The sequence below is a fragment of the Eurosta solidaginis genome, chromosome 2, assembly GCF_040869045.1.
Source record: "Eurosta solidaginis isolate ZX-2024a chromosome 2, ASM4086904v1, whole genome shotgun sequence".
Classification (NCBI taxonomy): Eukaryota; Metazoa; Arthropoda; class Insecta; order Diptera; family Tephritidae; genus Eurosta; species Eurosta solidaginis.
The window spans coordinates 108249249-108265583 of NC_090320.1; the positions used below are offsets into that span (position 1 = coordinate 108249249).

General features: G+C 41.7%; 1 protein-coding gene across 1 annotated transcript; it reads left to right on the forward strand.

Moving 5' to 3' along the window:
* Nucleotides 1-14714: 14714 nt before the first annotated feature.
* Nucleotides 14715-15662, forward strand: LOC137242307 (uncharacterized). The gene is made up of 2 exons (XM_067769640.1): nucleotides 14715-15189; nucleotides 15395-15662. Exons 1-2 carry the CDS (start codon nucleotides 14904-14906, stop codon nucleotides 15439-15441), a joined length of 333 nt encoding a protein of 110 aa, XP_067625741.1. The 5' UTR covers nucleotides 14715-14903; the 3' UTR covers nucleotides 15442-15662.
* The last annotated feature ends 673 nt before the right edge of the window (nucleotides 15663-16335 follow it).

Consider the following 16335-nt stretch of genomic DNA (forward strand, 5'->3'; position numbering starts at 1 on the left):
AACTGTGCTCGTTCATATTAGTGAAGCCGACAGTACGATTTTTATTGCCAATATGCATAACATTCCATTGGCGGCCACCGTGGTGTGATGGTAGCGTGCTCCGCCTACCTCGCCGTATGCTCTGGGTTCGCACCCCGGGCAAAGCAACATCAAAATTTTAGAAATAAGGTTTTTAAATTAGAAGAAATTTTTTCTAAACGGAGTCGCCCCTCGGCAGTGTTTGGCAAGCGCTCCCGGTGTATTTCTGCCATGAAAAGCTCTCAGTGAAAACTCATCTGCCTTGCATATGCCGTTCGGAGTCGGCATAAAGCATGTAGGTCCCGTCCGGCCAATTTGTAGGGAAAATCAAGAGCAGCACGACGCAAATTGGAAGAGAAGCTCGCCCTTAGATCTCTTCGGAGGTTATCGCGCCTTACATTTATTTTTTTTTATTTTTTATGCATAACATTCAACATATCATCCACACTTTTACAATGAACTGCATGTAAATTAAGTACATAAACTCCTGAGCCACGTTCGCGGACTTCCAAGTGTTTGGAATTCGGTTTAAGTAAGTCACGCAACTCCTCCATGTAAATTTCCAACTAACTAACATCCACAAGAAATTGAAAGTTTTCCGTACGATTGATGTGCAACCATATTTGTTCAAATGTTTTTGGTATTATACCCATAAGCTCTGTGTGACCACGCACACCTTTCATCGTGTGTGTTTTACCTGTACCAGTTTGCCCGTAAGCGAATATGCAACCATTAAATCCTTCAAGCACTGAACTTACTAATGGGAACACTACTTCATTGTAAATATTAATTTGTGATGCACTCGCATCGTATGCGGCATCATATGTAAACATTTTTGTCTGTTTCTTATTTGCATCTGTTAGGTTTGTAATCTCGACGACGCCACGATTTGAATAAACAGCTACGACTGCCTCTGATCCTTCATTGCGTTCACGATTGCTCATGGGACAACAATGTACTACCACTTGTGCGCACTCATTGGGTGTTTGGCGTCCAGCCATACCCGGACGTCGTGATCGTGCACTCACTTTTTTGTGCTCTACCACTTCAAAAACTTGGTGGAGTCAAAGAAGGTCAAATAATGTAAAATATATTCGATTTTCTCTGGTGGAGTGCAAAGTTTGTTGTATTGAACTTTACCAATTTTTTCATCATCATCATTTATTGCAAAAATAGTATTAGTACAATAAGATCTAGGATCTTTTATAGTACAACAAAAAGATAAATCGCAATGTAAAAAAGAACAAAAGTCATAACAGAGGGTTATGTAGGTTAAATAATCACATCAAACATAGAGAATTATCGTAATTTACTAGTATCTAAAATAAACCAATAATTAAATTCAATAACAAAACATTGTATACGCTCATACATATTGATGGCGAAAACTCAAGAAGTATAATGGTTTCAACTAAAATGAGCATAAAGAACATTTTTAAAGTTGCTTTTATTCAGACTACTACGTACGGATACTGGAATAGAGTTCCATAGGCGAATGGCATTGACAAAGAATAGCCGTCCAGATGTTAGATAGTTATAAGTTCGTACTATTAGGTCGTTGATTCGAGCAGACCTGGGGAATATTAGCTTATCATATAGGTAACTAGGCTCCTTATACATGATAAGTTAACAAAGGAAAATGCTGTTCCTAGCTTTCAGATATTCGAAGATTTCGCAGCCCAGTAGACGCGCTCTCCAGCTGGATATATGATCAAATCTGGCTAAGCCGAATACATAACGTGTAACATGATTAAATGCTACATCAATTTTATGAGCAGACTGGGAGCTCAGTTTACTGTACACTAGCTCAGAGTAGCAAATGATCGGCATAATCAATTGAATTGCAAGTTTTCTTCTAACACTGACCGGAGTATAAATAGCAGACATTCGTAAGTTTCTTAAGATTCGTGTTAATAACAAAACCAAGATTAGTCACTTTTGAAACGAGTGTGAGACATTTACTGGCAACGCGCAAGGGCGGAATACTTGAGAAACTTATTCGTTTTTTAGATATAGGCAACACGTATGATTTCTCACTGTTCATGCATAAGTCATTTTTCCTAGCCCATTCAAATATGGATGTTAAGTCATTATTCAATCTTGAGCATAAATCGTTTGTCCCCTCATGATTTCCCGACAAATATAGTTGGACATCATCAGCATATGCATGCATATAAGCATGCTGGCATGCATTAAATATGTCATTAATAAAAATACTAAAAAGTAGTGGACCCAAGATAGGGCCTTGGGGTACCCCTGCCAATAGTGGTTTTAGACCTGAAGTTTCGGAGCCGACTTTGACAAGCTGGGATCTACCCGTCAGATAACTTCGCATGAGCCGCACTACGGAGTCATCAAAACCAAAATAATTTTTTAATTTTGAGCACAGCAGGTCATGGTTCACAGAGTCGAAGGCTTTTGAGAAGTCAAGCAGGCATAATAAAGTCAACTGGTTTTTGTCAAAGGGTGCCCTGACGTCGTCTGAAATTTTTATGATAGCCGTGGAGCAACTGTGCTTTGATCGGAAGACTGACTGGAATGGTGATAGCAGACTATGTTTGCAAACATGGTCTTGAATTTGTTCCGACAACAATATCTCAAAGACTTTCGAGAGTGCTGGCAAAATGCTGATAGGCCGAAAGTCACTAGGACAATCTACAAACTTAGTTTTTGCAATAGGTATAACCGTGGCAATCTTCCACATATCAGGGAAGCAGGAGGTAGTAATACTGTGGTTGATAATATGCGTCAATGTAGGAAGAATGTACGGGGCAATTATTTTAACAAATTTGAGCGGTATATTGTCCTGACCGATTGCGTTGGACCTTATTTTAATTATGCATCTCGCCACATCAAGTTCCGAAACAGCTGTAAACTCAAATACTTGACAAACAGGAACCACATATAAGGGAGGGGTTGAGAAACTGGTATTAAGACAAGACGGGTTAGCTTGGCTCACAAAAGCTGCATTAAGATCTTCAGGATTAAGGGAACAGTCAGAACTTTCACTCACATGTACACGAAGTTTTTTCAGATTACGCCACAAAACATGATTAGGCAACGATATATTCAACATTTTACTGTAGTATCTGCATTTTTCTCTCCTAATATAGGCTGTGGTCACATTTCGTGTATGTTTGTATGCACGCCAATTTGCGTCGCTTCGGTTTTTCTTCAAAAGGGAATAAAGCTTATTGCGCTTGATAATCATAGCACGGACGGATCTATTAAACCAAGGGCAAGAGGAAGATCTGTTGCTATATACCCGAGATGGAACGTGAGTTGTATAGAGGTATAAAATAATTTCATTTAAAAATCTCAGCTCAGCTTTTCATGCACCGAACTCAAGCTCCAACAAGTAGACCAATTTATGCTGGATATGTCTCCAAGAAGGTTATTTACGTCCAGTCGTCGATAATCTGGTGAAATGGATGGTCTTGCTACTGCACTGTGGTTATCGAGCACTACATCAAATGAACAGAAAATTAGATCATGGTCTGAGATAAAGGATAATTGATCAAACTTTAAGACTTTAGACGTATCGGACACAATGAAATCGTCAAGAAGGCTGGGGCAGCAGTTCTTTCCATACCTTGTTGGTACGCACACATTAACCACTTCAAGACCAACACTTGAAACATCGTCTAACAAACGGCAGGTATACGGGTCACTACATAAAAGATTAACATTAAAATCTCCGCAGATAATTATATCAGTGTAATCAACTGCGACCGAGGACAACATTGTAAAATATTCCTTCACGTTGCACAATTTATTAGGGTTATAGACGCACGAAAAAAGGACTTTGGACATTGAACTAGACACTTCAACTAGCAAGTTCTCAGTGACGCCAACAGCTATACTTGATATGATACTCGACTTGAGATGTTTTTTACAATACATAGCAACACCACCACCTTTCTTTACCTTTCTATCCATCCTATAGAGTACGTATCCCTTTATGCCAAAATGGTCATCAAGTATTTCAGGTTTAAACCAAGTCTCGGAAACACAAATGATATCAACACTAGATTGTTCAAATATCGCTCTGACTACATCCATCTTTTCACCATTTAAACTACGACCATTAAAGTGCACCACGTTGAAACCTTTATGGTGCCTGCATAGGACATTAAGCAAAGCTAGGCTATTATTCGCAATGCCATTCGCATTTCTACTATCTCCAAACACTGAGTACAATCGAATTAAAAGCAACTTTAAAGTAAGTTATAGACAAAGCCGAAGTAAAAGAAAAAAAATAAATTAATGTTTGCGCCATCTTTACATAACAAAAAACAATGAATAAGCATATGAACTTAAGGTTGGCGAAATCGATCCAGATCAGCCTCACTGGTAACTTTTGTTGGCTGTGCGGATGTATCAAGTCCATGCCTAACGTAGACGCAGCCACGGAGCGTGAATGCCGCCTGCAGCTTTCCCTGCCGCCTTAATTGGATAGCCGCTTGTAGCAAAAGCCTATTTTCCTTGGTAAGGCTCTCGTATAGGTGGACGTTTCCCTGGATACCAAGGGGTTCCAGAGAAACAGCGCTTTTCATACGCCTACGGTGCTCCCCAAACGCACGGAGAGTACGATTGCGATCCAGCGGCGAATGGAACTTGATCACAATCGCACCGTTGTTGCCTGCACGTGAGGGTCTCGTGCGGAAAATGTCCCTTATTTGCGGTGACTGAAAATCAATAGACATGCACACCACGTTAAAAATACTTTTTAGGTTTTCGCCCTCCTTATACGGGACACCAAAAGCGACAGCATCAGCAGCGACATCATCAGTCAGTTTTTGCTGAAGTCCTTTTGCCAACTCTTTTTTGATATTTTCTATTTCGGACTCAGACTTTTCTAATCTCTCCGTTAACAAAGAAATCTGCGTGGATGAGGCAGACAGAGTGTTGGTAAGTAACGAGATCTCCTCTTCGATACGTTTATTTATTTGTTTCTCCACTTCATCTAATCTTTGAGAGACGCCCTCTACCAAAAGCCGCAACTGGGCAGTCTGTTGATGCACCTTCGACTCGAATTCGTTTATTTTTCTTCTTTTAATAATGCATTATTTGTGCGTTTACACTAGATTCAAACGTCAACAGCAATTGTACACGCCGCGGTTGTTTTGGTATGTTTACCTTTGTAGCCATTGAAGTTTCGTGTTTTCGTATACAAAATATGTTTATGTTAAATTCGCAGGCTTATATTGCGACCAAGTCAAATTTAGGCAATTATTTTACGAATTATCTTATTATACAAAGGAAAGAAAAAAGAGGAAAAAAAGAAAATCCATTAATACAAATGTATAAATGGGCATCGCAAAAAAGGTGGCAACTGACGGCGCGGCTGACGCCGCAGTTGGAGCACCCCTTTTGGGATGCCGGTATATCTAAAATCAGAGCGAAATCTGATACAAAACCGTCTCCTGGACCTATACAACCAGCCACCTAGAAATAAAAGAAATTTAATTAATAACATGAAATAAAAGAAATATTTATCATTAATATTTTATATTATATTATTCAAGAATTTACTATACTTACCGCTGTCACCATTCTCTAACCACACGTAAAAATGAAAAGAATGAAGCAATCTACCATTTCCTTCAATTCTGTGAAATTTACGTTATATACATAGGTATCTATCAATGTTCGCGAGTATTTATTCGTTTTTGCCTTTGCTTATACCAGTGCGCGGACTTTAAATAATGAAAATGTTGGTAGTGGTAGATATTTCCAATGTGCCACAAATACTGCCATAAAACCACCGACATGTTCTCTTACTTTAAACTTTATTTTCTTTCAGAATTGTGCACACAAACTGATGAAAATAGAGCAGGACAATATATGCGTGCGCATTCACTACATTCATTTAATAACCAAATTTATTTCTTGTCTTTGAAGTCTGTTCACAAATGTTTCAAAATGTGATTGGTTTGATCAGTATCACCCCTTAATGTTATTTGGACGGGCGCGACAATTCAATACCAAATTATTACAATATTTGGTTTTAATGCGAAGATATTGAAATGGTGTTAGATTTTTTGGGTTTTGTGGTAGGAGTAGCAGGAAAGGAAAATGGGTCAAAAAGTTTGGCAAATCTACCCATGCGGCAAAGTCCGTGCACTGGCTGTTGATATGCTTATAGCAACGTATGTACATATATATGCCGAGTTTAAATGTACATTATATTAGGGATGCATAAAAAGAGGCAAACGGGTACCAAAAAACCCGTTTCTGACAAATCGGTATCGGAGCCAAATACCCTTCGGGAACTGTAATCATTTGCTAAAGGCCGTCAATTAAACAGGACTCCAAGACTACTTGGGGAAAGGTTGAACAAATAAGCGAAGGGCAATGCTAACAAATAAAATTTATACATTTTATGAATGTCTCCCCTCTTCCAAAACGAACATTTTTTTTTTCTTTATATAGCATACAATTTTGCTGTCCAAACATTTTTTTTGCGGCGAGCAGGAAAGTTGTTGGTCTTTAGCACCAACAACACAAATAACAGCGACTCAAAAGAACCCATGCTATACACTCTCTACCCGGTTCGGTACCAGAATGTGCGAACCGTAAATCGTAAATGTAAATTTTTCTGCAGCACTAGTGTGCCCGTGGCTAACGAAAACCGGGTGACACAAAAAAATAGACAAATAAGGCACTAAAAACCCAGGCACATGACGTGCGGGTAAAGAGGCCATGCACATAATGTGCGCCAAATATGAATATTTTTACGCTGCTACAGATGTTTTTCCCCTACGCAAGCGCTAATAAAATTTCCCAAATCTCAATAATACAATTAGGGACCACTGGCCCCTGCACTTTCACAATGGCCCGACCCATTCAACCCTATTTCACTCCTTTGAGGAAAATGGGTCGCTTTGCCACTTTGAAACGTAATGCTGCCACGAACGCAGTGCGTTATTCGTCGGAATGCTGAGTGTGTCTTGAGCGACACCCTAACCGCTTGTGCCCAACTTTTCGGGCGAAAAGGCCAGAAGAGCGCCTCTACGTAACCATTCGCGAAAGCTACTGCGGAAATTGTCTGGCGCCTGATCACCGCTCTAACGCGTACCCAAGCCAAGGGCGATGCAAACGGTGTGGCGAGAAGCACCACACGATGCTGCACATCGCCTCGATCGACGAAGAGGAGCAGCTATTACGAGAAGCCCGCTCCAAGCCATGGAGCGTCCAAGTGGAAGAGGAGCTAGATTCACCCCGAGAGCGGATAGACGACTCAATCTCTTTATATGCGTCTGACGCTGGAACGGAGACTGGACCTCTTCGTCCACCCTGAAACCGAGATGCCAGCCGAACCGGAGCGGAGCCGCGGTCTCTTCGTCCGACCATACCGCCTACAGCCAAATCATTTCGACCACTTTTGCAGCACGAGAGGAAAAGGCTCCAACAAGGGACAGCGACAGCATAGCGCCATACATATAACGGCCGAGCGGAGACCCGGTCTCTTCGCCGGCAAACCAGGAACCCCCAACGGAGACGACATTCGAGCGACCGCAGAGCGGAGTCAAGGCCTCTTCGCCTGCACCAACGACATCAGCCACAAGATCGCAGCCACGGACACAACACGCTGCAGCTCATCACAGTGTCCGCCTTCCGGTCAGGGCTCGTAGCCCAGCATTCAGCTGCCACCGCCACCATGATACCAACGGCAGCGATCACACCCACCGCGGTCGTTAAGATAGAAGCTGGGGGCGGCTACACCTCGTCCGTGCCTTAATTGACGGATGCTCCCCCACACCGTGATCGCAGATGAGCTCGCCCGGGAGCTCCAACTCCCTACCAGCACCATTGGCGGGCAAGCAGGATGCATACTACGCATACGAGGAAGACACGGCCAAAACAAACGAATTGCAACCCATGCGGCGGTCGTGTCCAATTTTCGGCGAATGGCCCCTACGACTAGCGTCGACAGCGCCATCGCATCCCCGTACGCACATCTCCGGCTGGCGGATCCGCACTTTTATTCATCCGCCCCGATCCGCCTCGTACTAGGGACATACGTATATGCGGAAATAATGCTACCAGAGATTCTGCCCACCACGTTTGGCCCTTTGCTAGCTCAGAGTACCATCTTCGGCTGAGTACTCTCGGGCACAACGAAGGCCTAACATCAAAATCTTCGGTAACGACCGAAATACATGAATTTTTACACTTTTTATACTTTGTTATTTTATTGAATTTCTGTTGTACACAGTTGCGAGAGGTGTGCATTTGAATTCGTACAAGCGAAAATCTTTCTATTCCTCCAGTGCCATACCTACCTGTCAAATAATAGCTGTCCGGGAGAACGCGAATGGCCAGAGAATGGAAGAAGGGTTTGTTTTTTGCTCGCCGTTATTAAATTGAAGTGCCATGAATTGAACATTTGTGTTTCAAATCAGCCATTCTTTAAATGTGTACACAGAAAATCAGACTACGTACGAATATTCATTTCTAAAAGCAAGTTTAGATTAAATTTGAGCAACCAGCTACGCAGGCATTTTAAAATATGTAAATAAAGCAATATACCAGTCGTCTAAAAAATTTTTGAGAACCACAGTTGAGCTAGTGATTTAAGTAATCGAACAGCGATTGAGCAGGTGATCGCGGCTGCTTACTATTGTGAACGCCTTTATCAAACATTCGCCACTTGTATGAATTCACAATGGAGGTATCCTTTTACACTCCTTTATCATTACAATAAGTTATTTTTTATTGAATTTTTCTTTATACAAAATCCTTTGTTTGTTCCTTTCCAATGAATTTGTAATAAACGGCAAGAAATATCAACACGTATATCTTCTTACTTCTTTTCGCAATCCCTAGCTCTAGGTAAACCTGGCTCAGGCCTCGAACCATAACGGGAAAAGTGCCAAATGACAGAGGCATCAGCCACCAAGCTCGCACACTGCGCAAACCATTTTGCGTGCTGCCAAGCCGGCGGACTGGCCGGCGTTATGTTAAGTTAGATATAATTAGTTATAAGTTTTTTTTTTTTTTCCTCTTCTTCACGGTAGGTGTTCCTTGGCGGACTGTGACGTTGCGTACCGCAAGGGGGCGGCATGTTTAGGCCCAATGCCTAACTTTTACCTGATTGACGGCGCCCCTCCCTAACGTTTTAATAATATTTCCAGCCACCCACACTCACGCCGCATTTGTGTGCATGCATGCGTTTCATACACATGCACGTGTGTGTGTGCAGGTTGTCGGCACCCATGCACGTATATGTGGGGGTGGTTGTATGTGTGGCCTTTCCCCTCCTTAACACCAGAGGACTTTTTCGCGGCTTAGCGGTTGTCCTCAACGGGACAACCGGCCTCTTTTATGATCGACCGCCAAGCAGTTCACAACGCCCAGGATCACCGGTTAAACACAAAGGTAATATTGTATCCACTTTATATTTCCTTACACTCTAATTAAATATTATTTTATAACGAGGAATTCCTCTTGGGTTCTTTTATTTTCTTCTGAGTGCACTATCAACCCGACATCGACCCGTGTGCGCCTACCCACTGCCGGTTTCAGACGCACCCAGGCCGAACATTTAGGATGTTAAAAAAGTTTTTTTATTTGATTTTTGGTGTTCAAAACCAGTTTTGTTATGTTTCCAAATCCGTCCAAGTGAAAATTAGTTTTGAACATGGTACTTGGCACAAATAGCTTGCCAACTGCATTAAATTTAGTTGCAGATACTTGCAGATAGGGTGTTAGATCGAGGGTTTTATACACCCTTGTTGCTGTACAACATGAAAAATAGCCTCACTGCGCATGCATTTTTTAGTGTTAGACAGTGTAATATCTATTCTAATATAACCGATTAGTTACACAAATTATTATAATTTTTCATAAAACCAATTAAAATTTTACCCTACATAAAGACAGAACTAAGTTATTACAATTCTTGCTGTACAACAAGAAAAATAATCTCACTGCGCAGGTATTTTTTAGTGTTAAACAGTGTAATATATATTTTTTAATATAACCGATTATTTAGACAAATTATTATTATTTTTCATTTATTGAACTGTTTTAAGAAGATATAGGCAATAAAATATTTTTGGCCGCCTAAAACTTGAAAATCTACCTATGTGCGGCGGACGGTCTTTGAATTACTCCAAAGGACGCACTTGTCGATGGCTACGTTGTGCGCCTCCCACACCCATTGCATAAGTCGTATTCCCAAAACCGCTCCTTGTAGTTCTAAGCGCGGCACAATTAACGGCTTCAGCGGTGCGCACTTGTACTCAGCGCAGACGAAGGTGACTTCAACTTCTCCACGAGCATTTGTGGACCGCCAATAGGCAACAGCGGCTAATGCGTTTTCGCTGGCGTCCGCGAAAATGTGCAATTGTATCTCTTCTTGCTTACCTCCATGAAAATAGTACCGAGGGATGGGATATTTGGTGACAGATGGCAATTGATTACGCCACTTTTCCCACACTCGCATACATAGTCTGGCAATGGCTCATCCCAGCTGGCCTCTTGACGCCACGCCTCGCGCATTAGGAGTTTCGCACCGATGACAAAGTGCGTAATAAATCCCGGTGGGTCGAACACCGACATGACCACACTTAGGAGCTCCCTCTTAGTAGGGCGTATTTCACCTGCAAGTACGGTTTCACTGACGTTATGGAATTTGAGGCTAAAGTTGAAAAAATCTATATTTGGCTGCCAGTATAGGCCAAGTACTTTCTCCAGACTTATACCTTCTTTGTTAATAAGAGATTTTATGACGTCGATTAGCGATAGCTTCTTCTGACCTGTCGAAGCTGTCCACAAAATCGTCGAAATAATGATGATCCAAAATAGCTTTTACTGCACGGGATGTGCATGGGTTATCATTTTAATGCTCAAGGTCGTTTCGTGTTTTAATGTAATGTGCGATGCAGGGCGAGCAGGCAGCTCCGAATGTCATCACGCACATCTCATATGTATCTGGTGGCCGTTCGACTTCACCATCCCTCCACAGAAATCTCTGGGCCTTTCTATCTTGTGGCCGTATCAGCACCTGGTGAAACATCTCCTTTCTATCACCGCATACGCCCACTGCTCCTTCACGGAAGTGAAAGAGGATTGACGGCAAGGGCCTGTATTCCTGTGTAACTTTCAATAAGTAGCGATTCAATGAAACAACTTTGACCTCGGCTGCGGCATCGAAAAATATTCGTAGTTTGTTCGGTGAACGTTGAGGTGGTGCGGCTGTCCGTGTATTTCCGTGTCAGCTAATGTTTTGTCAAGCATGGTGACAGACCAATAGGGCATACGTGTTCACGTGTCGTTGCTTTCCGTATACCGTGGCTGGCAGAATACGAAAGAGCAGCTTACCTTCTTTTGAATTGGCGGCACAGCTAAGCACTGAAGCTGATGGATCATTTGGCTTATGATTTAATTGTGCTGGCGGCACTTGTTTGGCGGCGATGGCTGAGTTGATGTGGATTGAACGGCCTTCTTTGTTGACGTTGATGATTTCACTGGTGAGTGCACAGGCTGGGATTCATGCATGCATTGTTGTGCATTCGATTGCATCCATCGATGCCACAAACCTTTCATTTTCTGTAGTCACGTGAGGAGTGACCTGCATTAATGCAGGCAAAATCTAGGTGATGAGATTTTACTTCGGCCCACCTTTTGGCCACTGATGCGTCGAGAAGACGTTTACACTCGTATGGTTTGGGCTGACCCTGGCACACTGGACATTTGCGTTGTTGTTGCTTTTCGTCTACTTGTAGTAGCACTCGGCGTTTTATGTCACGTCCAGGAAACTTCCTTTCCTCCTAAATGGAACAAATGACATCGGCAAGTGATGTCAACCAATCACTAAAATGTACTGTTGAAGCTCGCGGTTGCACGGTGACTGCATACCGGCCCCATTCGATGCGCTTACTCATTGGGAGTTTAGAGATTAAAGCGTCCAGCAACATTGGCTTGGCTAGATGGTGGTCGGCGTTGGCGGATTGCAGAAATGCGCAAATATTTTTGAGCTTTGTTGCAAAAGAAGCGAAATCTCCTTTAGTTGTTGCATCTGGCTACGAATGAGCTGCTCTGCACGTCGAAATCGGCTCTTTATTTTTTCTATAATGCAGCTTACACTGTTGGGGTGAATGAGAAGCGATTTGACCATCTCCCGGGCACTTCTCCCTCACCCTTCAAGCACTTTTGCAGCCTCTGGTTATTATCAAAATTGGAATAACCATACATTGCCGTTGACTCTACAAAAGCTGTATAAAATACCGGCCAGTATTCTGGTCGGTGAATAAATTCTGGCAATTCCAATAATTTCCGCGGCATATATGCCGTTGGCACTGGATACGTATGAACGTTGGCGTTAGGCGGCGGCGGCTTGGATAAGTTAGGCGAATGCGATGAAAACACGTAGCCATAATTATATGGGTTGTTCATATTATTGGCTGAAGACACCGTAGTAAAGGGTGAAGCCATAACGGGACTCGGCAAATAAATGGCGTTGAGCTGGCGGCTGTGAGTTGACATCATAATGTACCCCAGTGTGTAATTGATGTGCATTAGTATATGCACCTGGCGGCGGTGGTGGAGTTGCCTGCGGCACTGCTGGCTGCAATGCAGCAACCGCGCTGCTGGCGTAAATGACGGCAGAGTTTGCATTTCGGAAGAGCTCTGATGTATACGCACCTCGCGGCGGTGCTTGTCTTGACTGCGGTACTCCTGACTGCGATACCGCGACAGCGCTGCTGGCGTATGTTACGGCAGAGCTGGCACTTCGTAATATTTCTGCTCTAAGACTCTCATTTATTATGTCACGCTCTCTTAACTGTACTTGCCTGGCTTGAAAATAGTTTTCCAATAAAGCTAGGCGTTGCTCCATGGCATTAAAGTTGAGGCTGAATGAGCAGGCATGCTCACTGTGGCGTTTCTGGAAGCTTCGGCGGCATTAGCACCCATGGCTGAATTTGTAGTGATAGTATTGTCGTTATCCGACGTGGGCGGCATTATGGTGGTAGCGTTACTCAGATTTTGCTGGGTGCTATTGGCTACATTCGTTGATTCTTCCGGGATTGACTCCAAAGCTGGCGAATTATTGTCGGCCATACTCCGACTGGTGATTGGTACTATATTGTTTAGGCGAGGGCTTCTTCGTGGTGGAGTATGCACTACCATTTGCGGATGTGTACGGGCGGCAACAACTGTATGAAATCTCGGAAAAATTTTCCCTTGATATACTTAACTAATTAAATCCAGAAAATAAGTAGACGGCGAAAGGGCAGCGAAAGCGTTGGTATTTTTCTCCTTATCCGCAAATATAATGTTGGCGAAATTATATTGGCAAGAATTCATCAAAATGCTGCTGCAAACAACACCAAATTGTCGAAAGGCAAATAAATTTGTTGAACAAGCAAATGAACTTGTAGAAAGCAAAAAACTTGTCGAATAGCAAAATAAAACTTGTCGAACCCAAAGTAAAACTTGAGAAAACAAAATAAAAGTTGTCGTTGGCCTGGATGATCAAATTTAACGTTCCACACCTTCCAAATAATAATAAATAGGTTTATGTTGTGTGTGAGCGAGTTGTGTTTATTTTGCTGTTTTTTTCCGTTTGCGGGTCAACGAATGAATCTTGTTTCAGCAAGTAAAACGGAGCAACGCGCTTAATGACAAATTAATACATACAAATTCATTCGAGCTTAGTACATATAGAATATGATAAGTAGGCAATAAAGATAAAGAAGTAAACAAATGAAATGAAATACAAATATGAAAATGTGAGGTTACAATAGACTTAATAGTGTAAATGAGCCGTATGCGATGTAGGGCAAATTGGCGTTCTGCGACACTTTAGTAAGCTGTTGCATTAACTCTTCCCCCTTTAATAGCGGTACGCAGATCAGAATTAATTGCTCAAGAAAAATTTAGCCTTTTTTCTTGCGTGAAAAATAATAGTATGGAAGTTTAAAAATCCACGGTGAATAGTGAAACAAGCAAGAAGAAGAGCACATAAACAAAAGAAATGTAAATAATGTCACTTTCCTTATAAGTGCCCGTTTCTCCTCCGCCGTGAAATTCACAATGCGCTTTTTGGGTTTTGGTGCTGAAATAAAATCATAATTATTTTTTGCAGAAAAATTAAAAAACCATGTGCTTACCTAATTCTTCCAGTTTTACCTTTTTTCTTCAAGAAATATATGGCACTTGACATATTTCTTGCGGAAACAGGTGTTGTCGTATGCAAATTTGATGGAAAAATAGTAGTAATGTAGCGTACTAAATTTCTTGTAAACTGCGTACTACCTCAAGAAATTTTACCACAAGGAATTTTCTTGAGCGTTTTTTATATGGAATTTTTACTTTCTTGTGATCTGCGTACCGCTCTTTAAGTGTGAGCGTCCTCGATCATTAGTAGAATGGCAAATTGTTAAAACTCACATATGTATGTTGGAATACAATTTTCTTGACTTGGCAGGTTAACTCCTTGATTCGTAATGGATTGTACTGGCTTCACTATATCTTTTTCTGCATATCGTATCTTCACGGATCGTGTCCTTAGGAAAAAAATAAGTATTATGATTACTAGGAATGCTGCCGTTGTGAAATTTCAGACATATAGGGCCGATTTCACAAACTTGACTTAGGCTAAAACTTAGTTGTGACTTAAGTTAGTCCTGATTTGCGGCTTAGTTTTTTTCGGTTTCACCAACTTAGTTACTTAACGAAATTGACATACAACAACCCTATCAGCTGTTTTATACATAGTAGTATTTTTTGCTACTCTTTAATTTCACGCAACCCAATCCATTTGAAGTATTGTCAGTTACGGCTGTCAGTTGCGTATTGGCAACTTTTAATAAAATTATAATAAAAATAATAAGATTTCATATGCGGGTGTAAGCGGTTTTGGTAGTTATTTAATGTATGAGAGTGGTACAAGTGGTCTGCTACCTGCAAGCTTTCTGAATTCAATTGGCGCTAACACTGAGGCGACACTTGTGCACATGCATCCAGGTAATGTGCCACAGAAGCAAGCAATGAAAGAGCACCTAACACGTTGTATCTCGGTAAATTTATATTCGGTGCTGCGAGAATACTATCAAGAGAAGGATCAACAGGTACCCGAGGCCGCAACTGAGCCAAGTACATCCATTGAAGAAAGAGAGCCAAGCAGTAAAAAGCAGAAACTAAGCGAAGATGATGCGGGTAAGTAACATTGAATAAACGATTAGACAGGCTTGATCTGTATAAAAATATTGCCAAAAACACTTGGAGAATTCTCCAAAGCCTTTCTGGTCTTGTTTACAGAACGACCTAAATTTGTATGCTCAAAAACCTCGGACAGGTTTTCGCCATTACAGCACAATAAAACCTTGCTAGCTGTAATAACTTGACTCTTTTTTTTCTGCAGCAACTTCGGGCGCAACATCAAGCACTGTTACAACAACAGCAGCGTAACCTAATAGCGACAGCACCGGCGATTATAGCGAAACAAATAACCCATCTGCAACAGTTCCAGCAGCACCGGCGCAGAAATGGCAGATAGAAAACCGGCGTGCATGTGAGTTAATGCGCGTCACTTTTGATGCACTTGTCATAGCAGCAAAGGAACACCCAAGTAACATCGTGCAAGCTTTATTACACTTTGTAAAACCTTCACGCCCAATAGTGTTGTACAGTTTTAGCAAGGAATTGTTAATGGACTTGTATATAAAGCTGAAAACCAACTCTAATGTCACAAATTTGCATTTTACTTGAAATTGGTTACGTTACTATCAAATATTGCCCAATCGCACACATCCTGAAGTAAATATGAATGGTAATAGTGGTTACCTCTTGACTGGTTATAACATAGGCTAATATTCTTAGTTTATTTATAATGTGTAAACAATTATATTCAAATTAATAATATATCGCACGAATATATACCACGGTTTTAAGTTGACTTTTGCTGTAATTCTTTTTAAATTGGGTTTACTTCCTTTAATTGGAAATAAAATCCACATTCACACCGTTTGGGTGCACCCTTTTCCAGCCACATCCAATTAACATAGCGATTACCCTTACCTAAAAAGAATGGTTCCAAAAAACTAAATACAAAGCATAGTTGGTTGCTCTTTAGTGCCAGGCCCACGTTTTATGATTGTATCGAGTAGCAAGGGATTTGAGGATTTTATTACGGCTCTGGATTTTCCGAACAATGTCGGCTGCGTGCTCACCAAAATGTAGATCCTGATCAAACGTCACACCCAAGATTTTGGGGTGTAGGACAGTCGGTAGCGTAGTGCCATCGGCGTGGATGTTCAAAATGGTCGACATTTGGGAATTCCATGTTGTAAATAAGGTCGCGGA